General features: G+C 42.4%; 3 protein-coding genes and 1 pseudogene across 5 annotated transcripts; all 4 read right to left on the reverse strand.

Moving 5' to 3' along the window:
* Positions 1-2,905: 2,905 nt before the first annotated feature.
* Positions 2,906-6,069, reverse strand: LOC139830450 (uncharacterized). The gene is made up of 3 exons (XM_071818501.1): positions 5,711-6,069; positions 3,270-4,142; positions 2,906-3,162 (listed from the first exon to the last, which is right to left on the reverse strand). The coding sequence occupies exons 1-3, from the start codon at positions 5,730-5,732 to the stop codon at positions 3,116-3,118; spliced, it is 942 nt and encodes a 313-aa protein (XP_071674602.1). The 5' UTR covers positions 5,733-6,069; the 3' UTR covers positions 2,906-3,115.
* Positions 6,070-6,116: 47 nt separating this feature from the next.
* Positions 6,117-13,030, reverse strand: LOC127291956 (BTB/POZ domain-containing protein POB1). Of its 3 annotated transcripts, XR_011742398.1 has the most exons (9): positions 12,754-13,030; positions 10,530-10,597; positions 10,390-10,453; positions 9,734-10,013; positions 8,541-9,628; positions 8,072-8,225; positions 7,375-7,980; positions 6,419-6,535; positions 6,117-6,256 (listed from the first exon to the last, which is right to left on the reverse strand). XR_011742398.1 is itself a non-coding variant. In XM_071818500.1 (5 exons), exons 1-5 carry the CDS (start codon positions 12,938-12,940, stop codon positions 8,797-8,799), a joined length of 1,431 nt encoding a protein of 476 aa, XP_071674601.1. In that variant the 5' UTR covers positions 12,941-13,030; the 3' UTR covers positions 8,399-8,796. The 3 variants fall into 3 exon arrangements, 1 of the variants encoding a protein (XP_071674601.1); XR_011742397.1 differs by having other exon boundaries at positions 7,375-8,225; XM_071818500.1 differs by lacking the exons at positions 6,117-6,256; positions 6,419-6,535; positions 7,375-7,980; positions 8,072-8,225 and having other exon boundaries at positions 8,399-9,628.
* An 818-nt stretch (positions 13,031-13,848) lies between these two features.
* LOC139830451 (BTB/POZ domain-containing protein POB1-like) lies at positions 13,849-17,155 on the reverse strand (annotated as a pseudogene).
* Positions 17,156-19,388: 2,233 nt separating this feature from the next.
* LOC127291955 (BTB/POZ domain-containing protein POB1-like) lies at positions 19,389-23,175 on the reverse strand. Its single transcript, XM_051321287.2, has 5 exons — positions 22,887-23,175; positions 21,409-21,476; positions 21,252-21,315; positions 20,769-21,048; positions 19,389-20,651 (listed from the first exon to the last, which is right to left on the reverse strand). Exons 1-5 carry the CDS (start codon positions 23,083-23,085, stop codon positions 19,817-19,819), a joined length of 1,446 nt encoding a protein of 481 aa, XP_051177247.1. The 5' UTR covers positions 23,086-23,175; the 3' UTR covers positions 19,389-19,816.
* Between the last annotated feature and the right edge of the window lie 314 nt (positions 23,176-23,489).

Genomic DNA, 23,489 nt, shown 5'->3' on the forward strand with positions numbered 1-23,489 from the left:
ATCTATTGTTTGATCCTGGATTCTATCTTTCACAACAAGATACTTAAGGTCAATAAATTTGCCAGCTGCACTTGACTTGTTGTTACTCGCATAGATCACTGCGGGTTGATTATCGCAGTATAGAGTGAGAGGCCTGGAAATGCTGTCAATCACTCTTAGTGCCGGGATAAAATTCTTCAACCATACCGCCTGCCCGGTTGCCTCATAACATGCTACAAATTCTGCCTGCATTGTCGACGATGCAGTAACAGTTTGCTTCGAGCTTTTCCATGATATAGCTCCTTTTGCAAGGGTGAAGATATAACCTGATGTGGATTTCTTAGTATCAACACACCCCGCAAAATCAGCATCTGAATAACCCACTATTTCGAGATTATCAGATTTCTCATAAGTAAGCATGAGGCCTTTAGTACCTTGCAAATAACGCAAGACCTTTTTAGCAGCCTTCCAGTGATCCAGAATTCCAGACCTGGATTGGACTGATATCTGCCAAGCATCCCGGTCACAAAAGCTAAATCAGGGCGAGTGCACACTTGTGCATACATAATACTCCCAACAATTGAGGCATAAGGAATTGACTTCATCTGCGCAGATTCAAAATTATTTCTTGGGCATTGGAAAGTCCCAAATTTATCGCCCTTAACAATAGGAGCAGGCGAGGCTGAGCACTTATACATATTGTACTTTTTCAGTACCTTTTCAATATATGCTCTCTGAGATAGCCCCAAGATCCCTCTGGATCTATCCCGGTGAATTTCAATTCCTAAAACATAAGTTGCTTCACCGAGATCTTTCATATCGAACTTTGAAGACAGGAATCTCTTGGTCTCCATCAACATATTTTTATCACTGCTGGCCAAGAGTATGTCATCAACATATAATATCAGGAAGATATAATTACTCCCCTTGAACTTAACATAAACACAATTGTCCTTCTTATTTTCCTTAAAACCAAATTTCTTTATGACTTGATCAAATTTGAGATACCACTCTCTTGATGCTTGTTTCAAACCATAGATGGATTTCTTCAGATGACATCCTAAATGTTTATTTTCTTCCATAACAAAACCTTCCGGTTGTGCCATGTATACATCTTCATGTAAGTCACCATTTAGAAATGCCGTTTTGACATCCATCTGATGTAGCTCTAAATCATAATGAGCCACGAGTGCCATAATTATTCTGAATGAATCCTTCGAAGAGACGGGTGAAAAAGTTTCATTATAATCAATCCCTTCTCTTTGAGTGAATCCTTTTGCCACAAGCCTTGCTTTAAACCTTTCGATATCACCCTTGGAGTCACGTTTGGTCTTATAGACCCATTTGCATCCAACTGTTTTGGCTCCTTCAGGGATTTCTACTAAGTCCCATACATCATTAGTGCTCATGGACTTCATTTCATCTTTCATAGCATCGAGCCATTTAGACGAATATTCACTTTCCATAGCCTCCTTAAATGAGGTGGGATCATTATCCAACACTGGCTCATTTGTATCCTCACTCATGTAGGTGAGATAATCATCAGGAATAGCAGGCTTTCTAGCCCATTTGTGACCTTCTAAGAGGCTCATTATTCGGCACATTAATAACAGTTTGAGACTGCTGATTATTTTCAATAAGAGCATCATTAGATGTGACATCCGGAACGATCGCCGGTGTATCGGCGGGTGTTGCATTAGCAGCACGTTGCCTTCTTGAATACACTCGTAATTGCTGTTCTTGGTCCTTTTGTTGTCCAGTTATGTGAGCACCATCAGCTACAGGAGCTGAAACTTGAGGTGCAATTTCAGTATGTACTGGAAACACTGGCTCTTGGATTACAGGCATCGGGACATATTCCTGTTTTTCCTCCAAGACTATTTCTCTGGGAGTCATGCTCCCCCTCATCATATCACTTTCCAAGAACACAGCGTGTCTTGATTCAACAAATTTCGTTGTCTGATTTGGACAATAAAATCGATATGCTTTAGATTTGTCAGGATAACCAATAAAATGGCAACTGACTGTCTTGGGGTCTAATTTTCCCATAACCGGATTAAAAATCCTTGCTTCAGCAGGACAGCCCCATACATGAAAATAATTCAGGGTTGGCTTTTTCCCAGTCCATAATTCATACGGTGTTTTGGGCACCGATTTACTGGGGACCCTGTTAAGAATATGTGCTGCTGTTTTAAGGGCTTCCATCCATAAATTCACCGGTAAAGTGGAGTGGCTTAACATACTCCGCACCATATCCATAAGTGTGCGGTTTCTCCTTTCAGCCACCCCGTTTTGCTGAGGTTCACCCGGTGCTGAGTATTGGGCGGCAATGCCATTTTCCTGTAAGAATTTTGCAAATGGTCCAGGAATTTGACCATAAGTTGCATGTCTGCCGTAGTATTCACCACCACGATCAGATCTTACAACTTTAATTCTTTTATTACATTGATTTTCAACCTCAGCTTTGAAAATCTTGAACTTGTCTAATGCCTCTGATTTTTCTTTGATTTGATAAATATATCCATAACGGGAGAAATCATCAGTGAACGTTATGAATGAATTATAACCGTCCACCGATCTCACATTAAACGGACCACATATATCCGTATGAATTAATTCCAAAACTCTCGTGCTTCGGTTTGCACCTTTCTTAATTTTCTTGGCATATTTTCCTTTGATACAGTCGATACAATGATCAACATCCGCATCCGAAAAATCAAGAGAAGGAAGAACTTGATCTTTAATGAGACGCTCAATCCTCCCCCTCGAAATATGGCCTAAACGATAGTGCCATAATTTCGAAGAAGTCTCATTATCATTACGTTTGCGTTTGGTACCGACATTTATATTTGAGGTAGAACCCACATTATTTATATCATCACAAAGGGAAATTACATAAAGTTTGTCGTGTCGACAATGTGCAAGGCCAACATTATTATTGTCATACATAATTATACACTGCTTATTCCCAAAGTGACACTCATAACTATCATCATCTAAACATGAGACGGAAACTAAATTCCGTTTCATCGAGGGTACATAAAGAACATTATTTAGCTGAAGCTTAAAACCGCCATGAAGTGTAAGAGTGAAGTCTCCAATCGCCTCGGCATAAGCTTCAACACCATTAGCAACTCTAATTGTTCTTTCCCCTCTTTTTAGGGTCTTCCTCATATTGAATCCCTGCAACGAATTTACAACATGAATTGTTGCACCTGAATCAATCCACCAAGTATTGGTGGCATAATTAACATAAAGGGATTCTTCAACAACAGTAATAGTGTCGGTACCTCTTTCTTTGAGCCATCTCTTGAAGCCAAAACAATCCTTTCGCCTATGCCCACCTTTTCCACAAAAGTGGCAAGCATTGGAATTATTTCCTTCAGCATTAGGCGCTTTTTCTGGCTTCTTTTGCTGTGAACCTTTTGAGGATTGGCCTTTTTCCTTGAACTTATAAGGCTTGGGCTTCACATATTCATTCACAAATTTTCTATACTTCTTCTTTTGTGAATGACCAAACTGATTAACATGATCAATTCTGTCAGCCTTAAGCCTTTCTTCTTCTTGCACACATCGCGCCATCATTTCATCAATCTCCCATTTAACATCCATCGCATTATAGTTGATCATAAATGGATCAAATTGGGGAGGCAAAGATGACATAATAAAATGGACGAGGAAACCATTAGAGATTTCCATCTCCATTGTCTTTAGTTTGGCGGCCATGTTGCACTTTTTCATAATATGCTCTCGAAGACTTCCAGTGGGATCATATTTTTCATCAATTAGCCTTCTAATAAGACTTGTTGCATAAACTTTAGAAGACCCTTTAAATTGATGCTCAATTTTTGCAAAGTACCCTTTTGCTGTCTCACAATCAGGAAGGGCTCCCCTCATACTCTGTGTAATGGAGCCCTTTATCATCATAAGGCACTTGCGATTAGAGTCATCCCACTTAGTCTTAATAATGTCATATTCCTTCTTGAAGGCTTCATAATTTTCATTATTTTCTTTAGGCACCTCAGGAGGATCATTAAGGAGAGCATAATCAATATTGAGTAAGGCCATAGTGATCTCAAGCTTCTCCTTCCACGTGACATAATTGCTGCCATTTAGCTGTTCGATGCCATTTAGCATTCCAGCAATATTAGAGACATTAGTTGCTGCAAAAGAAAAATTCAAAATGCTTTAGTAAGCATCATCATAATCATCATTAAATTTTATTGATCAAATTCAAATCAGCTTTGGCCAGAGATGAAAATGAACAACAAAATTTTGTGGACAAATATTCATCAATTAGCTTTGGCCAAATTGATAAATAAAAGCCACACATTAATGATCTTCATTCATTATTTTCTTTTACCGACCCGGTTCACATCAGCTTTGGCCAGAAGTGAAACAGACCAATAAAAGAATTTTGCAGTTAAAATGCCCGTCAAACAACTTTGGTCAGAATGACAAGGCATAAAACCACACTTTATTTGAGGATCCATAAACTTTTTTTTTTAATAGCATAATAATCCTGCTGAGCTGGGCCAAAATTGGCCCAGCCCAGTATTTGCTCCCCCTGATCCCCTCTTGGGCCACAGCCCATTTGCAACGCCAGGACCACCCGAGCCGTCGGATGCAATCGGATGGCCAGGAATGACCCCGGCTGGATCAAAACCAGCGCGTCGTCGCCGCCCGGCTCCCCACGAAACCCTAGCCCATTTACCTTTCTTTCCTGCTCTCCTCTCCCGACAGCAGTGGCGACGCCGCTGCAATAGCGAAGACGGCGAGCACCGCGCGACGGGGAAAAGGCTTCGGCGTCAACCAGGCCCTCTCGCCGGAGTTGCGTGCAGCTTTGGCCAGCGCGCAGCTCCGTCGAGCGGCTCTGGGCGGCGCCCCTGTGCGAGGCAAGCGTGCGCGTGTGGGCGTCCCCGCGACGGCGACAGCTTCCTTCGCCAGGAACCGGCACAGCAGCTGGTCTCCAACGGCGTCGAGCGCGCGGGGAGAGCAGCAGCCACCGGCCAGTTCAGCGGACAGCAAGGCTGCTCGGGTTCGAGTCCGAGCACACCTTCCAACATAAGAAGATGGCTCCGATGCCGCCGTGGCCAGCGACGACGACGAGGCCCATAAGGTAAAGTCCGCCTTGATCTTGATCTTGAATTAGGGTTAGGGTTCCTTTAAATTTGGGGAATTTCGTAATCTAGGGTTTCGGAATTGGGAAGAAGTGCTTAAATTCATCATTATTTATTCATTCCCCTTTAAAGAATCATGCTTAAGCCGAAACCACAACTTGATTTCAGAGGAGAATCATAAGGGATTTTAACTCTAGGGTTTCTGGGAATTGGGGAATTTGAAGATTTACAAGAATCTGCTTTAATCCCCTTCATATATGCTTAAAACCGAGAAAAAACCCTAGATTCACTTTAGAACTTTTAGGGCTGTTACTTAAGAAAACAGGGCTTAAACTTAAAACATAATTGATAACCAGGAAGAACAGCCTTTAAACATAAGCATAAAATTCTTTCACAGAAGCAACTTGGGCATATGTCTTGACTTGGTGACAACATATAAACACATGGGTATGTGCATATGCCCCTGATCTTGATTTTGGCTTGATAAATCAAGTATAAATCTTAACATAAGAGGGCTCAAACTTAAGAGCTAGATGCTCTGATACCATTGTAGGATCCAGCAGGATCAACTAGCTCTAGTTTGAGCCACAAAAGAATAAGATCAGAAATACCTTGGTCTGAAGTTGATGCCATGCCTCCTCTTGTTTAATTGCTCACACCAGGATGGAGCAATTTGTGCTAGGTTCTTCCCAGTGCTTTAGTGCTAGCCTGATCGGTGGCTTAATTTGTGTGAGAGAGAGAGTGAGAGAGAGAGCTCTGAGAGCAGCCGTGTGTTCTCCACTCTTCTAGGGTCATTTGACCCCTTTATATATGTTTAGCACTATGCACTAGGGGAACCAGCACCGTTGGATCAAAATCGATGTCTCCGATCAAGACAACACATAAGGATAGGTGGCCATTTACTGTAGCACCGCCCTACTGTAGCACCGGCCTACTGTAGCACCGTCCTACTGTAGCAACCCAAAAAGATCTGACCTAGGAGAGCAGCCTAGATCACCAAAATATCCAACACAACTGACTGCAAAGCCTCATGCAAGAAAGAACCTCAAATTTATCAGCATCCATCAAGATGTCGAGCAGAAGAGCAGGCTCAGCACTTGTCAACTTTCCATTGTACATAAAGCTTAAAAGTTCCATCACGGCATTTTCCTCTGTTCCTAGTAGAATGAAAACAAAAAGGCATAAAAGAATTAAGGAAACGGTTGTCTGATTAGATTCTTTCATGCCATTTGAGAAAGGCTAAGAGATATGAAGCTTATCAGAAAGCATGAATAGTAATTGAGAATAAATGTATTCTAAAAACATATCAGAAGGTCTACCTTGAGAAAGAAAGGACTTCTTGCAGCAAGAATAGCTAAACTGATATAAATTGTCTTTACTCGCAGCAGTGGTATCTACCATGGCTGAGGAAGATTCGATACTTTGTCCCACATCAACTGTAAAATACCAAGATCAAGATCAGATAAATAAAAGAGAAACATGGAAAAAAAGAAGTAAAAAGTACAGAGAATCATCACTAGACAAGTTCTTTGCTGTTAAAAAATATATTTGGAGCACCGTTCTATGGGTGCAAATTCATTCAATTACTCTTCAGCAATACAGTAATAATGATTAACTAAAATCACGAAAATAAATTGTATGCGTTCACTCAGCTACATCCAACAACAGAGCCATATGCTTGTACCTCCATGGATTTTGAGTCGTGACTCAAAAGTGAGTCGCCTGAGGCTGCGACTCATGTATAGTCGACGAAAAACGATGTATAGTCGCCATAAGTCGCTGTATAGTCGCGAGTCGCCGTGATTTTTGGAAAACGATTCGGCGACTATACAACGAATATTCAGCGACTATACAGCGACTCAAAAACCATGTGTACCTCACTCAGTTAAGTAATCATAAATGGTCCCTCAAGCCCCAAGGATCGTCCTACCAGAATTTGGTACAATATTATTTAGTTAATTAATTAGTGTATTTAATGCAGAGTATCATTTAGCAGCATATTTTAACACGTCAAATGACCAAAAAAGGAAACAAGGGGTTAACTAAGACATTGTGGGACTGTGCGAATGCGAGAGTTGCCATGTAACCAGCATTGAGAAAGAAGCAACTAAAGCCTACCTTTACACATTGTGCTAGTACCAAGTTTACATGTATACATCAGGTAGTTGTACTACTTAAAAATAAGCACACATCAAGCAAGCTACTGATAACCTTAAATGTTTCAACAGACAGAAAGAACAGAGGTGAACAAAGGAAAATGAAGAGTAATGTTAACCTTTGATCAGCTAATAGTGCCGGTACCAAGTTTGCCTTTACACATCAGGTAATTGTACTACATAAAAAGTTAAAAGTGAGCAATCATCAAGCAAGCTAATGATAACATTAAATCTTTCAACAGACAGAAAGAACAGAGGTGAACAAAGGAAAAGGCAGACTAATGTCAACATTAAATTCTTAAATGTTGAACAGGGAACAGGGAACATGGTTGTGGAGAATGGGGAGTTCTAAAGATTTAGGAGCCCCTCCATCCTCGCCAAATATATCCATAGTTCCAAATACACGCCAATTAATTCAATAACAAATTTGATAAAGTAATATTTTCATCTTCTCATCATATTCGGAAACACAACAGTTGGCAGATCTGATGTGCAGGCACTGTATAATCTGCTAGTTAATTACTTTTCCTAAATGAATTTGAGTTCCATTCAGCAGGCACATCTTTCAACTGTCAGATAGTACATGTAGAGAGCTACTTGACGAAATAATATACGCCAGCTACTTGAAGAAACAAAAGGAACAGCTTGGGAAGGAGGCGAAACGGTAATCGATTAGTCACAACTTTTTGAAAACCCATGAGCTTTCAATGTTCACCGTTAGACCCCTGCAAAGTGGACAAATAACAACGGAGTTACTTTGCGTGAAAAGACCAGGAATACAAATGAGCCGAAGACATAGACATGAAAATATTTAACTTTTTTTCTTGTGGTTGGTTGTGCCCACATCCTACGCGAGCGAAACTGAGGACGCAGCGACCAGCTGAATTGTTGCCAACAATGTACCGAAAGATCGCCATGGTCGACCAGGCAACCGTCATGGCGGTCCGAGCTACCGCTTCGCTGGCACCATCTAGCATCAACATCATGCCAAAATAGGAAATTGAAATGATCAGTTTTTTTACAATGGAAAGGCTTTATTTCCTTGGTGATGCATACAGAAACAGAGTATTTCAAAGAAAAAAGAACAACAAAAAGATAGCAGCTGTATAGACAGATCTCTTTAACAGTTGGGTACAACAGAAAAAAAAAAGAGAGCCAATTGGCATGCATCTCCAGGTCTATAGCTCAAACCAGGCACTCCAAGATAGCACAACCCAGCTGCAAGCTGAACGCTAGAAATTTAAAAACCCTTGCATGTAAGAAAAGGAACAGCAGACAGACGTACCAAAAACACTCCCAGCTGCTGCTGCTATCCTGTTACAACTTTGAAGGACAAAGTACCAAAAGGTAACGACCATATCTTGGCTACAACAGGAAGAGAGTCATGAAGAAGCAACACATTTGGTTGGCAGTGGCTAATGTACAAACAATCTGCTGATGAAACCATGCCCTTTTCTTCCTCTTCTTGGGGGGCCTCACAAGCCATGCTAGGCAAGGGTCACAAGCAAGCCATAAACCTAACTTTGCTGAGTGAGAAGATATCACGTTTGCGGCTCCGTCTGCCCAACCACCGTCAAATCAACTCTGAGACGCAGGACACCATCAATGAAGAGGCTGTTGTCAGCCATGAATGTCAACCATGGAACCGAAAAGAGATCACCATGTCCAACTGAAAACCTATCAGTGAAGGTATAGCTAGAATTGACCATACTAACAAATTGCCCATACGGTCTTTTCCTTGCAGCAAACTCGTACTTTACTGACACACAGGTTGAGCGCTTCAGCTTCGGATCGATATATAAGAATAGGCCAAATCTGCCCAACCCACTCTGATCCATGCTACATCTTGCCATAAAAACAAAACCCTGACCTGCAACATGGAATGGGAGTGATAATATATATTGTGACGGGGAGAGTTGGGAGCATTCCTCATGCTTCAGGTCCATGTAAGCAATAACCTGTGGGCAGGGTTGATCGAACGCAACCAATTTCAGGTGTTTGCGCTTGTAAGCTCGCTCTGCATATAGCAAACAGGAGGTTTCACATGCTGCAAGAGCACCTGGCCTGTGTGCTGGATAAGCTTTGCACATAAGCACCCCAGTGATAAGCTTAGTTACTTGCTCATGGTCTATGTCATTATCAGTACATATTAGGATATTCTGAAGTGCCCCATAAGTCATATGACTGAAGCGAACAAGTGGAAGCAAATGAGAACTCAAGATCTTCCGTCTTTCTTCCAATTCCGGGTATCGCTCACGAGCCCACTTGAGCAAAAGGTAGTATAACTGATCTTCATATTCCACACGTAGGTCACTACTTGAAAGTATGGCTTCGATCCCAGACAGAGAAATGTTCATCACTTCCTGTTCGAACCTGAAATAAGACAAACCAAGCCTTGAGTACATATAATACATGAATGTTCGCACTTCTCTCTACGGAGGAAAGAAAAGATGGCTGCATCCAATGGGGATCACCTACATATTGTAATCCTTGTATTTGTTGGCAAGGAATTCCTGGGCAGCACCTTTCAAAAGCTGAACTTCGGCTGCCATTGACATAGAGCATGGGTGATCTAGGTACAGCAGTGCAGATTCTGTTGTCAAAGGCAAACTTGTGAGCAACTGATAGCAATGCCTCATGCAGGATATGACTTGAAATTTGTCCGCAGCCATCAAGATGTCAAGCAGAAAGGTGGGCTCAGTTGTTGTTAGTTTTCCACTGTATATAAAGCTCAAAAGCTCCATAAGGGCATTTTCATCTGTTTCAAGTAGAATGAAAACAAAAAGGAAGAAGGATTAAGGAAACAGTTCAATGAACCTCATAAAAAAAAGGAAAGCCTTTTTGGAGTGTAGATGGCTATTTAAGGGTGGTACTGTCATTCTATATTCAGGAGAGATGTCCATAAAGACTGACAAAATATACATTTGGTAGGTAAAATTAAAGAGAAAAAGAAACTAGCCATTTCATTGCACAGGGGGAAAATTAGAGTGTCAGATACCCAGAAATATAGATATTTTCTTTGTTATATATAATCATGTTCTTATTTGAAAAACATAGAAATAGTAACACAACTACAACAGTAAATTAGAATCCATTATAAGAGGAAGAATTTTACATTTGAATCATCACATTACCTGAATCAGCAATCGTAAGCGTTCGATGTGTCTGATCTGATTCTTTCATGCCATTTGAGAAAAGCTAAGAAGCACAAATCTTATTAAAAAGGGTGAGCTAATTATACGACAAAGGTATTTAAGAAGGCTCCAAGAATTACCTTGAGAAAGAAAGGACTTCTTGCAGCAAGAATCGCTGAGTTGACATACATTGTCTTGACATGTAAAACTGGTAAAACCTCAAAGATTAGACTGAAATAAAGGAGAAACGTGGAAAGGAAGTGCTAAAGAGTAGAATCACTACCCAAGTTCTCTGCTGTCAAAAATACTTGGCACTCTCTGTTCTAATATGTGTGCAGATTCATTTATTTAATCTTCAGCAATTTGGTAAAATGATTAAAATAACATCAGGAAAATACACTTACTCAATCCAGGGAACTACGCAAGCTTGTAGCTCAATCAGTAAAGTAATCATAAATCTTACCCCAAGAATGCAACAGAATTTTGTACAAAATGTGTTCAAGTAAGAATGAAAGGTTGCAATTGAATGAACCACTCCGCCATAACCCACACCAACATCACATAATGATGCCATCATTAAGAATTAACAACGCTCATTTCTTTGAATGCTCTGCCAGAGACATGGACAAACTTGACACTGGACTCGGATGAGGCGACACTAGATTGTGAATGAATAGAAGAAAACCAGGGCATGCAACCTGGTCGATCGGATATTGACTGTAACCTCCCAAACTTCTTTGGAGGAGACATCTAGCAAGAGAGGCCAACCAAGGTAGCATCAGTAGCACTTTATCTTAGTTGTAGCGGCAGCGCAAGATCACGTGGGATGGTTCTTGGCCGTGAGGTGTAGAGGTATGGGTGCAAAGTGGCAGTGATTGGGGTGGACGAGACTGTGGGCAATGTGGTCTGGAGTCTGGATATACGTCTACAGGCCATCTGATAAGATTAAATTGATGATTTAACCTTCACGTCAAATAAATATATGTGTTTTTGGATTGGAGCCAAAAATTAATTGAAAAGCATAGAGCCATACAGCAGAGTAGTGCCACTGCGCTTTGATCAGCATGCCGTGGCCTGTGGGCATCTTACCAATACTTTGAAAACTAGCAACCAAGGGCTACTTTTGATCAGAATAATGTGCCAGTACCAATTGATTAGCATACACATCTATTTGTGCTACTTAAAATGCGATTATGAACAAGACTAATAATAACCTTAATATTTCGCACACACACACAAAAAAAAACAGAGGTCCACAAGGAAAATGGCAGACCTCTTGAATGCTGAAAATGGAACATGTAAGTTGTAAAATGGTTATACACCTATCGTGACGAGACAGGATAGCTCTAGAGTTGTTGGGCACCTACTCCAGTTGTATGAAAGATCATATTTTGCTACTACACTGCATTGTCTCAATGGATTTTATGATACTGATTCAGAGGAGATCAATTTCCAATGTCAGAACTATTACATCCACACAACCACACCACCTCGGGCTCAGAACTAACGGGTTTCCCTCTACCACATCCCCGTGGAAAACAAAATAAGCCCAAGCACGCGTCACAAACGAACCGCGAAATTCCCCACAGAATTAACATCCCAATCGCGTCAAAAAAGCATATAATTAAATTACAAAAGGAAAATCCCAGGATTACCAAACAGCGGGGGTGGCAGTACTCTACTCGATATAACAGTTGGAATATTTGATGAACAGGCAATGCATAATCTGCTAATTAACTACTCCTCGGTAAGTCCAAGTTCCATTGGGCAGGCACATCTTTCAAATGTCAGATTACCATTACATGTAGACCACACGAGCTCATGCACAAAAGAGCTAGTTTGGTTCGTGTTCACGGCTGGATGCCTGGGCAAAAGCATTGCCTGGCCTGAACTTGAATATTGTGTATATTTGTTGCCTGGCCAGGCAGCTAGACGGAAGGGAGTTTGGTTGGTGGCCTGGCCTGGGGAATTATTAGGACTACAATTTAAGCCCATGAGCCTATCTAAGGAGACTATACATTTGGTAATTAGCTTCCCAGGCAGCCTAAGTTGGTCACCAGGCGATCGAATTGCAACGCCGGGCCAGGCTAACCTGGCTCCATTCTACTCCGGGCCAGGCTATTCCAGGCTTTTTCCAGGACAGCAACCAAACAGATACTAGGCTACTCCCAAGGACGCTCCTGGCCAGGCGAGAATTCACGTGGACACCAAACTAGCCAAAAGTACATGGATTCCATGTCGCCCTAAAGACTACCATAACATAGGATCGACTTGAGATACTTGAAGAAACGAAATAAGCTGAGGCACCGCAGATGGATCGCGGTTTTACAAACAAAACAAAAAAAAAAATCGTACTCGACGCACCTTCCTCCACGGGATGGCGCGCTCCGTCGACGTCGCCGCTGGCGACGACCTGTACCCGCAGCACCTTGTCGGAGAAGTTCTCCGCGTTGAACGCGAACTCGAAGCTGGGCCCCCAGCCCCCGAGCGAGAATTCAATGTCCGTCTCCGCCCCCGCCGCCGCCATCGTAGACCCGTCGTCGTCGGCCATGAGCTCCGCCGCCGCCGGAAGAGGGGAGACGCCGCGGCCCGTAAACCCTAGCTCCCGGCCGCGGCTGCTTGTAAGGGAAGAAAGCGAGACGGCGGTCGAATCTCAATTTTGCCAAAACCCGCGAGCCCTTTTTTGGGTCCAGGAACCGAATATTTGCTGAGAAGACCCTAGAAAATTGATGAATTACAGTCACGTCTGCTTACTTTCTTGTGCTTGGTTGCGTTGCCTGCAAACCCTATGGCGGCGCGAAACAGAGGACGGACCATAGATAATTGATGAATTACAGTCACGTCTGCTTACTTTCTTGTGCTTGGTTGCGTTGCCTGCAAACCCTATGGCGGCGCGAAACAGAGGACGGACCATAGATAATTGATGAATTACAGTCACGTCTGCTTACTTTCTTGTGCTTGGTTGCATTGCCTGCAAATTCTATGGCGGCGTGAAACAGAGGACGGCGGCGTGACCAGCTGAATTGTCGCCGATGTAACCAAAGATAGCAGCAGCAAGCGTGCTACGCCGTAAGTCATATTTGATAGGATTATAAAAGAAGCAAACCTTTGGGTCGTAGCCGGTGCTAAGAGTTTGAGTCATTTGATGCCGCGAGAGTAATTGTAATATTTTTATTCGAACCTTTTACTTTCTTGTAAACTCCTTTCTTAATCAATGAATGGGCAAAGCTTTTGCCCTCGTTTAAAAAAAAAGATAGCAGCAGCAGAGAACATTAGTTGGGTTCGAAAGATAAGAAAAGAAGAGAAAATTGACACGCTTGAAATTTAAACCCTTTGCCCATCCAACAAAAGGAACATCAGACGTACACAAAAAGGTATCTCCAGGAAGAGAACATCAAAAGAAGTTTACTTCATAATAGTTAATAGAGCGGGCATAGACAGATCACGTTGATAGCTACGTTTAGCAGAACAGAAAAACGTTGCATTCACCAGGTCCATAGATCACACGAAGACCCAGCTGCAAACGGTTCGCTACAAATTGAAACCCCTTGCTTATATCCAACAAAAGGAACATCAGATAGATGTACAGCAGAACGCTCCCAACTACTGCTATCCTGTTACAACTCTCATCAGACAAATGAAGCATTACGCACCAGAAAACGCCCCACAACATCTTGGCTATAACAAGAACAGGGTCATGAAGAAACAACACATTTGGACTGCAGCAGTAGTTTCCCCATGAACAATCTGCTGACAAACCATGCCTTCTCTTCCTCTTTTGGCGGATCTCCTGGTTGATGCTGAGTAAGATATCAAGTTTGCAGTTCTGTCTGCTCCACCACCGTCAAATCAACTCTGAGATGCAGCACACCATCGATGAAGAGGTCATCATCGGCCATGAACGTCGACCATGGAACCAAAAAGATATTGTCGCATCCAACTAACACCCCATCAGTGAAGGTGTCAGTAGCACTGAACTTGCTCACAAACTGTCGTGGTCTTGTCCTTGCTGCAAACTCATATTCTACTGTCACAGACCTTGAGCCCTTGAGCACCGGATCAATACATAAGAAGAGGCCAAATCTGTACAAGTCACTCTGCTCATCCTTGTTACATCTTGCCATAAGAATAAAACCCTGACCTGCAACATGGAATGGGTACGAGAATATCTGTTTTAGAGAGCATTCCTCACGCTTCAGATCCATGTAAGCTATAACCTGTGGGCAGGGTTTATCAAACGCAACCACTTTCATATGTCTATACTTGTAAGCTCGCTCTGCAACTGGCAAACAAGAGGTTGCACACGCTGCAAGAGCACCTGGCTTGTGTGCAGGATAGGCTTTGCACAGAAGTACCCCAGTGATGAGCTTAGTTACATGCTCATGGTCTATGTCATTATCAGCACAAGTTAGGATACTCTGAAATGCCTTGTAGGTCATATGACTGAAGCGAACCAGTGGAAGTAAATGGGAACTCAAGATCTTACGCCTTTCCTCCAATTCTGGGTACCGCACACGGGCCCACTTGACCAAGAGGTAGTATAAGAAATCTTCAGATTGCACATGCAGGTCAGTACTTGAGAGTATGGCTTCGATCCCAGCCAGAGAAAAGTTCATCACTTCGTGTTGGAACCTGAAATAAGGCAGACCAAGCCTTTAGTACACCTCATACATGAATGTCAGCACTTCTCTCTAAGCTGGAAAGAAAAGATGGCTCCATCCAATGGAGATCACCTACTTATTGTAATCCTTGTATTTGTTAACGAGGTATTCCTTGGCGGCGCCTTTCAAGAGCTGAACTTCAGCTGCCATTGACATAGAGCATGGGTGATCTAGGTACAGCAGTGCAGATTCTGTTGTCAAAGGCAAACTTGTGAGCACAATGCCTCATGCAGGATATGACTTGAAATTTGTCCGCAGCCATCAAGATGTCAAGTAGAAAGGTGGGCTCAGTTGTTGTTAGCTTTCCACTGTATATAAAGCTTAAAAGCTCCATAAGGGCATTTTCATCTGTTTAAAGTAGAATGAAAACAAAAAGGAAGAAGGATTAAGGAAACAGTTCAATAAACCTCATAAAAAAAGGAAAGCCTTTTTGGAGTGTAGATGGCTATTTAAGGGTGCTACTGTCATTCTATATTCAGGAGAGATGTCCGTAAAGATTGACAAAATATACATTTGGTAGGTAAAATTAAAGAGAAGAAGAAACTAGCCATTTCATTATTAAATCTAATCATGTTCTTATTTGAAAACATAGAAATAGTAACACATCTACAGTAGTAAATTAGAATCCATTACAAGAGGAAGATGTTGCATTTCACATTACCTGAATCAGCAATCCTAAGCGTTGGATGTGTCTGATCAGATTCTTTCATGCCATTTGAGAAAAGCTAAGAAGCACAAATCTTATTAGAAAGCATGAACTGATCATAAAACAAATGTATTTAAGAAGGCTCTAAGAATTACCTTGAGAAAGAAAGGACTTCTTGCAGCAAGAACCGCTGAGTTGATATACATCGTCTTTACTTGTAAAACTGGCCGAAAATACCAAGATCAGACTAAGAAATAAAGGAGAGACGTGGAAAGGAAGTAGTACAGAGTAGAATCACTAGACAGGTTCTCTGCTGTCAAAAATACTTGGAACCCTCTGTTCTATAATGGGTACATATTCATTTAATTAATCTTCAGCAACTTCGTAAAATGATTAAAATAACATCAAGAAAATCCAACACTTACTTAGATGCATCCAGGGATCTACCCAAGCTTGTACCTCAATGAGCAAGTAATCATAAATGATACCCTAAGAATCCTATAGAATTTTGCATATACACATTCAAGAGTGAAAGGTTGTGATTAAATGAACCACTCAGCCACAGCCCCACCAACATCACATACTGATGCCATCATTAAGAATTATTAATCCTCGTTCCTCTTAGCCTTTCATTCCTCTGAATGCTCTGCTGAAGACATGGACAATCATGACGCTGGACTCGGATGAGGTAACACTAGACTGTGTGCGAATGGGAAGAAATCAAGGGGCATGCAACCTGGTCATTCTGACATTGGCTGCAGCCTCCCCAACTTCTTTGGACGAGACATCCAGCAAGAGAGACCACCCAAGATTGTGTCTGCATCACTTTAGCTTAGTTGCAGTGGCAGCGGAGGTTCAAGTGTGACGGTGCTGACTGTGAGGTATGTGGGCAGAGTGGCAGTGATAGGGGTGAGCACAATCTGAAAGCACATACTGTTAATAAACGTGAAGGTTAAACCAAGAACTTAATCTACAAGCCCTCTGATAAGATTAAGTTCTTGGTTTAACCTTCACGTTTATTAACAGTATGTGCTTTCAGATTGTGCAATAATTAGTCGAAAATCATAGAAGCACTCAGTATACTCCATTCAGTCAATCATGTTGTAGTACTGTAGGAGAAGCAAGTCAATAGCTAAAAGAGTAAGGGTATGGGGAGGGGGTGGAATTTTATCAGCATAGTGTGGCTTGTGGGTATATTGCACTACTGGGAAACACGTAACCAAGGGCATGTTGGGGCGGAGGGAGTACTTAAAGTAAGGGATTATCAACCAGACTAATAATAACCTTAACAATGGTGAGTAGAGTGGGATTTTACGACCCACTCTGCTCATCATTGTTACATCTTGCCATAAGAACAAATCTAATTAAAAAGGGTGAGCTAATTATACGACAAAGGTATTTAAGAAGGCTCCAAGAATTACCTTGAGAAAGAAAGGACTTCTTGCAGCAAGAATCGCTGAGTTGACATACATTGTCTTTACATGTAAAACTGGTCAAACCTCAAATATTAGACTGTGAAATAAAGGAGAAACGTGGAAAGGAAGTCCTAAAGAGTAGAATCACTACCCAAGTTCTCTGCTGTCAAAAATACTTGGAACTCTCTGTTCTAATATGGGTGCAGATTCATTTATTTAATCTTCAGCAATTTGGTAAAATGATTAAAATAACATCAGGAAAATACACTTAGCTCAATCCAGGGAACTACGCAAGCTTGTAGCTCAATCAGTAAAGTAATCATAAATCTTACCCCAAGAATGCAACAGAATTTTGTACAAAATGTTCAAGTAAGAATGAAAGGTTGCAATTGAATGAACCACTCTGCCATAACCCACACCAACATCACATACTGATGCCATCATTAAGAATTAACTACGCTCATTTCTTTGAATGCTCTGCCAGAGACATGGACAAACTTGACACTGGACTCGGATGAGGCGACACTAGACTGTGCATGAATAGAAGAAAACCAGGGCATGCGACCTGGTCGATCGGATATTGACTGTAACCTCCCAAACTTCTTTGGAGGAGACATCTAGCAAGAGAGGCCAACCAAGGTAGCATCAGCAGCACTTTATCTTAGTTGTAGCGGCAGCGCAAGATCATGTGGGATGGTGCTTGGCCGTGAGGTGTAGAGGTATGTGGGCAAAGTGGCAGTAATTGGGCTGGACGAGATTGTGGGCGATGTGGTCTGGAGTCTGGATATACGTCTACATGCCATATGATAAGATTAAATTGTTGATTTAACCTTCACGTCAAATAAATATATGTGTTTTCGGATTGGAGCCAAAAATTAATTGAAAAGCATAGAGCCATACAGCAGAGTAGTGCCACTGCACTTTGATCAGCATGTCGTGGCCTGTGGGCATTTTACCCATACTTTAAAAACAAGCAACCAAGGGCTACTTTTGATCAGAATAATGTGCCAGTACCAAAATTGATTAGCATACACATGTATTTGTGCTACTTAAAATGCGATTATGAACAAGACTAATAATAAGCTTAATATTTCCGCGCGCGCGCACACACACAAAAAAAAAAAAACAGAGGTCAACAAGGAAAATGGCAGACAAATATTTATCTTGAATGCTGAACATGGAACATGTAAGTTGTAAAATGGTTATACACCTCTCGTGTGGAGATAGGATAGCTGAGCTGTTTTTTTTTTTTATAGAGGATAGCTGAGCTGTTGGGCGCACCTACCCCAGTTGTATGAAGGATCATATTTTGCTACTACACTGCATTGTCTCAATGGATTTTATATTACTGATTCTGAGGAGATCAGTTTCCAATGTCAGTAACTATTACATCCACGCCACACCATCCAGCTCGGGCTCAGAACTAACGGATTTCCCTCGGCCAATTCCCCGTGGAAAACAAAATAAGCCCAAGCATGCGTCACGAACGAACCACGAAATTCCCCACAGAATTAATATCCCAATCGCATCAAGCAGCATAGAATTTAATTTTTCGATCAAGGCATATAATAATTTAATTACAAAAGGAAACTCCATGGATTACCCAACAGCGGGGGAGAAGGGGCGACGCACCTTCCTCCACGGGGTCGCGAGCTCCGGCGACGTCGCCGCTGGCGACGACCTCTATCCGCAGCAACTTGTCAGAGAAGTTCTCCGCGTCGAACGCGAACTCGAAGCTGGGGCCCCAGCTCCCGACCGAGAATTCAATGTCCATCTCCGCCCCAGCCCGCGCCGTCGGCGACCCTTCCGCTCCGGCCATGCGCTCCGCCGCCTTCGGAAGAGGGAGGACGCCGCGGCCCGTAAACCCTAGTTCCTGGCCGCGAAAACTCGCGAGCCTTTGTTTTCGTTTGAGGACCCCAATATTTGCCGAGAGGGCCCCCAGAAAGTGGATGAATTGCAGTTACGTCTGCAACTTTTTGAATGCAAATGAGACAACATGGGCATATATGAACATGACAATATGCAACACTGTTCATTCGTGTGCTTGGTTGCGCACAAATCCTAGGGAGAGCGAAACACAAGACAGCGGCGACTGACATCTGACATCACGGTCAGAGCAACCGCTTTGCCGACACATGTAGCATCTACATCATGCCAATAGAGGAAATGGAAGATGATAAGAAATTATAATATACAATGGAGGTGAAGCATACACAAACACAAAATGTCTCCAAGCAAACAACAAAACCAAAAAAAAAAATTGAGCAAGTATAGACAGATTCCATTAATAGTTGGGTTCAACAGAAAAGAAAAGAAGAGCAAAGTGGCATGCATCTTCAGGTCTACATTACACATCAGGAGGTAAAACATCATACGACTCAGCTGCAAGCCGTACGCTAAAAGCTTAAACCCCTTGCCTATATCCAACAAAAGGAACAGCAAGATCATAGGACCCGGCTGCTATCTTGCCTGTTACAACTCTGACAGACAAAGGAGCAAAACGCACCAGAAAATGCTGCAACATCTTAGCTATTGAAAGAACATGGTCATGGAAAAGAACCACATTCGGTTGGCAGTGGCTAAGCAATCTGCGGATGGACCCTGGCTGTTTCTTCCTCTTTGGGCAGGACCTCAAATCATTTTGGCAGGCGGGATTAAGCAAGGATCACAAGCAAGCCATAAACCTAACTTTGCTGAGTAAGATATCACGTTTGCGGCTCCATCTGCCCAACCACCGTCAAATCAAGTCTGAGATGTAGTACACCATCGATGAAGAAGCCATCGTCAGCCATCAACGTTGACCATGGAACCGAGAAGAGATCACTATGTCCAACTGCTACATCATCAGTGAAGGTGTGACTAGCATTCAACTTGCTCACAAACTGCCGTGAAGGCATTGTCCTTGAAGCAAACTCATAATCTACTGTCACACGCCTTGAGCCCTTCAGCACCGGGTTGAACCACAAGAAGAGGCCAAATCTGTACGACCCACTCTGCTCATGATTGTTACATCTTGCCATAAGAACAAAACACTGACCTGCAACATGGAGTGGTTGCGAGAATATATGTTGTGACAGAAGAAGTTGGGCGCATTCCTCACGCTTCAGGTCCATGTAAGCTATAACCTGCGGGCGGGGTTTATCAAACACAACCACTTTCAGATGTCTATACTTGTAAGCTCGCTCTGCAACTGGCAAACAAGAGGTCGCACACGCTGCAAGAGCACCTGGCTTGTGTGCAGGATAGGCTTTGCACAGAAGTACCCCAGTGATAAGCTTAGTTACTTGATCATGGTCTATGTCATTATCGGTACAAGTTAGGATCCTCTGAAACGCCCTGTAGGTCATATGACTGAAGCGAACCAGCGGGAGCAAATGAGAACTCAAGATCTCACGTCTTTCCTCCAATTCCGGGTATCGCACACGGGCCCACTTGAGCATGAGGTAGAATAACTGATCTTCATATTCCACATGTAGGTCACTACTTGAAAGTATGGCTTCCATACCAGCAAGAGAAATGTTCATCATATCCAGTCGGAACCTGAAATAAGACAAAACAAGCCTTGAATACATATCATACATGATTTTGTGACAACAATGTCTACACTTCTCTCTGAAAAGGAAGAAAAGATGGCTCCATCCAATGGGGATCACCTACTTATTGTAATCCTTGTATTTGTTGGCGAGGAATTCCTTGGCAGCACCTTTCAAAAGCTGAACTTCAGCTGCCATTGACAAAGAGTATGGGTGATCTAGGTAGAGCAGTGCAGATTCTGTTGTCAAAGGCAAACTTCTGAGCAACTGACAGCAGTGCCTCATGCAAGAAACGACTTCAAATTTGTCCGCGGCCATCAAGATGTCAAGAAGAAAAGTGGGCTCAGTTGTTGTCAGCTTTCCACTATACATAAAGCTTAAAAGCTCTATAAGGGCATTTTCATCTGTTTCAGAATGAAAACAAAAAGGAAAAAGAATCAAGGAAAAAGTTCAATAATAAATAACTAAACAACAAGGGAAAGCCTTTTGGGTGTGTAAATGTCTATGTAAGTGTGACTACTGATAATTTTCTATTCAATAAGTAACACTATTACAATAGAAAATTAGATTCCAGAGGAAAAATGTTACATCTGAGTCATCACATTACCTGAATCAGCTATCCTAAGCGTTGGGCATGTCTGATCAGATTCTTTCATGCCATTTGAGAAAAGCTGAGAAGCACTAAATCATATTAGAAAGGATCTACAAAAATCTTATTAGAAAGGATGAACTGATTATAGAGCAAAGGTATTTAAGAAGGCAACCTTGAGAAAGAAAGGACTTCTTGCAGCAAGAATTGCTGAGTTGATATACATCGTCTTTACTCGTAAAACTGGCAAACAAATACAATGATAAGACTGAGGAATGAAGGAGAAACATGGAAAGGATGTAGTACAGAGTAGATTCACTAGACAAGTTCCTTGCTGTTAAAAATACTGGGAACACTCTGCTCTATTATGGGTGCAGATTCATTTAACTGATCTTCAGCAACATGGAAAAATGATTAAAATAACATCAGGAAAATTCAAAAACTTACTTAGCTGCATCCAGGGATCTATGCAAGCATGTAGCTCAATCAGTGAAGTATTCATAAATGTTACCCCAAGAATCCTATAGAATTCTGTACGAACGTGTTCAAGTAAGAATGAAAAGGTTGTGGGTTAATGAACCAATCAGCCATATTCCACGCCAAAATCACATATTGATGCAAACATTAAGAATCATCTACCCTCTTGATCCTCTGAATGAAGCGACACTAGACTGTGCGTGAACAGAAAGAAAATCATGGGGCATGTGATCTGGTCGTTCAGACATTGGCTGCAGCCTCCACAACTTCTTTGGACGATACATCCTGCAAGAGACCCCCCCCCCCCCCCCCCCCGGCTCTCTTTGTGAGGTAGAGTTACATGGGCAGAGCAGCAGTGATTGGGGTGGAATAGATTGTGGAGGAGTGCGTGCAGAAAGTCTGGATATGGATCTACAGGCCCTCTGATAAAATTAAGTTGTTGATTTAAATTAAATTAATCCGAAACCAGTAATGGATGATCTGCTGTATGGAATATACAAAGTGCTTCTAGCAGAAGCAAGTCCATAGCTAAAAGGGGAAGGGGGCAGTTCATTTGATCAGCATACTGTGGCTTGAGGTCTGTGGACCTCTGCATACTGCAGAACACGCAACCAACAGGTACCTTTTATCAGCATAATGTGCCAATACCAAATATACCTGCATACATTACGTATTTGCACCTCTTAGAAGTAAGCGATTATCAAATAGGCTACTAATAACCTTAATATTTCGGCGCACACACACACAAGAGGTGAACAAGCAAAATGGCAGCATAATGTTGAGTTGTTGACCCTAAATGCTGAACCTTGAACTTATGCCTTGTAATGTGGTTATGGACTTATGGTATGGAGACAGAAGAGCACCTACAACAATCGTATGAAGGACCACATTTTGCTACCACACTACATTGTCTCAATGGATTTGATACTGATTCAGAGGAGAACAATTTCCAATTTCAGTAACTCTTACATCAACACCACATCAGCTCAGGCTCAGAACTCACGGATTCCCTTCTACCGCTTCCCCGTGGAAAACGTAATCAGCCCGAGCATGCGTCGCGAACGAGCCGCGAATTTCCCCACAGAAATTAACATCCGAATCGCATCAGACATCATATAATTTATTAATTTACAGAACCACGATTACCCAACAGCAGGGGTGGCAGCACTTACGCACCTTCCTCGTTGCTGCCGCGCTCCGAGCCGGCGAGGGATCCTCCGGCGACCACGTCTCCGCTGCTGCCGCCCGCGACTATCTCCAGCCGCAGCACCCTGTCAGAGAAGTTCTGCGAGTTGAACGCGAAATCGAATCCCCCACACGAGAGCTCCAGACCCGTCTCCGAGCCCGCCGCCGTCGGCCCTTCGGCGCCGTCCATGCGCTCCACCACCGCTGGAAATCGGAAGAGGGGGACGCGAGGCGAGGGAGCGTACGGTAAACCCTAGCTCGAGATGGCGACAAAGGCGAGAGGAGGACTGGACTTCTGCAGAGGAAAACCCGCGAACCTTTTTCATTTTGGAGAGGAGCAACCCCCAACCCCCCGAGGAAGGAAGAAATTGGCAAGATGGCCCTACAAAGTGATTGAATTGCAAATGATATGACAATCCAGTCCTTATGTGTTTTATTTTAAAAAAAAAAAATCGTTTTTCCCCAAGATATATACTGTACTAAATCTGAGTTAATTAAAATAGATTGGAGTGACTACCAAAAGTTTGACTATTCAATATGTTAGTTGAGCTCGATTTGGCTAAGGCCTTTGACTATAGGTTTTTCCTCTTGAGA

The sequence above is a fragment of the Lolium perenne genome, chromosome 4, assembly GCF_019359855.2.
Source record: "Lolium perenne isolate Kyuss_39 chromosome 4, Kyuss_2.0, whole genome shotgun sequence".
In the NCBI taxonomy this organism is placed as follows: Eukaryota; Viridiplantae; Streptophyta; class Magnoliopsida; order Poales; family Poaceae; genus Lolium; species Lolium perenne.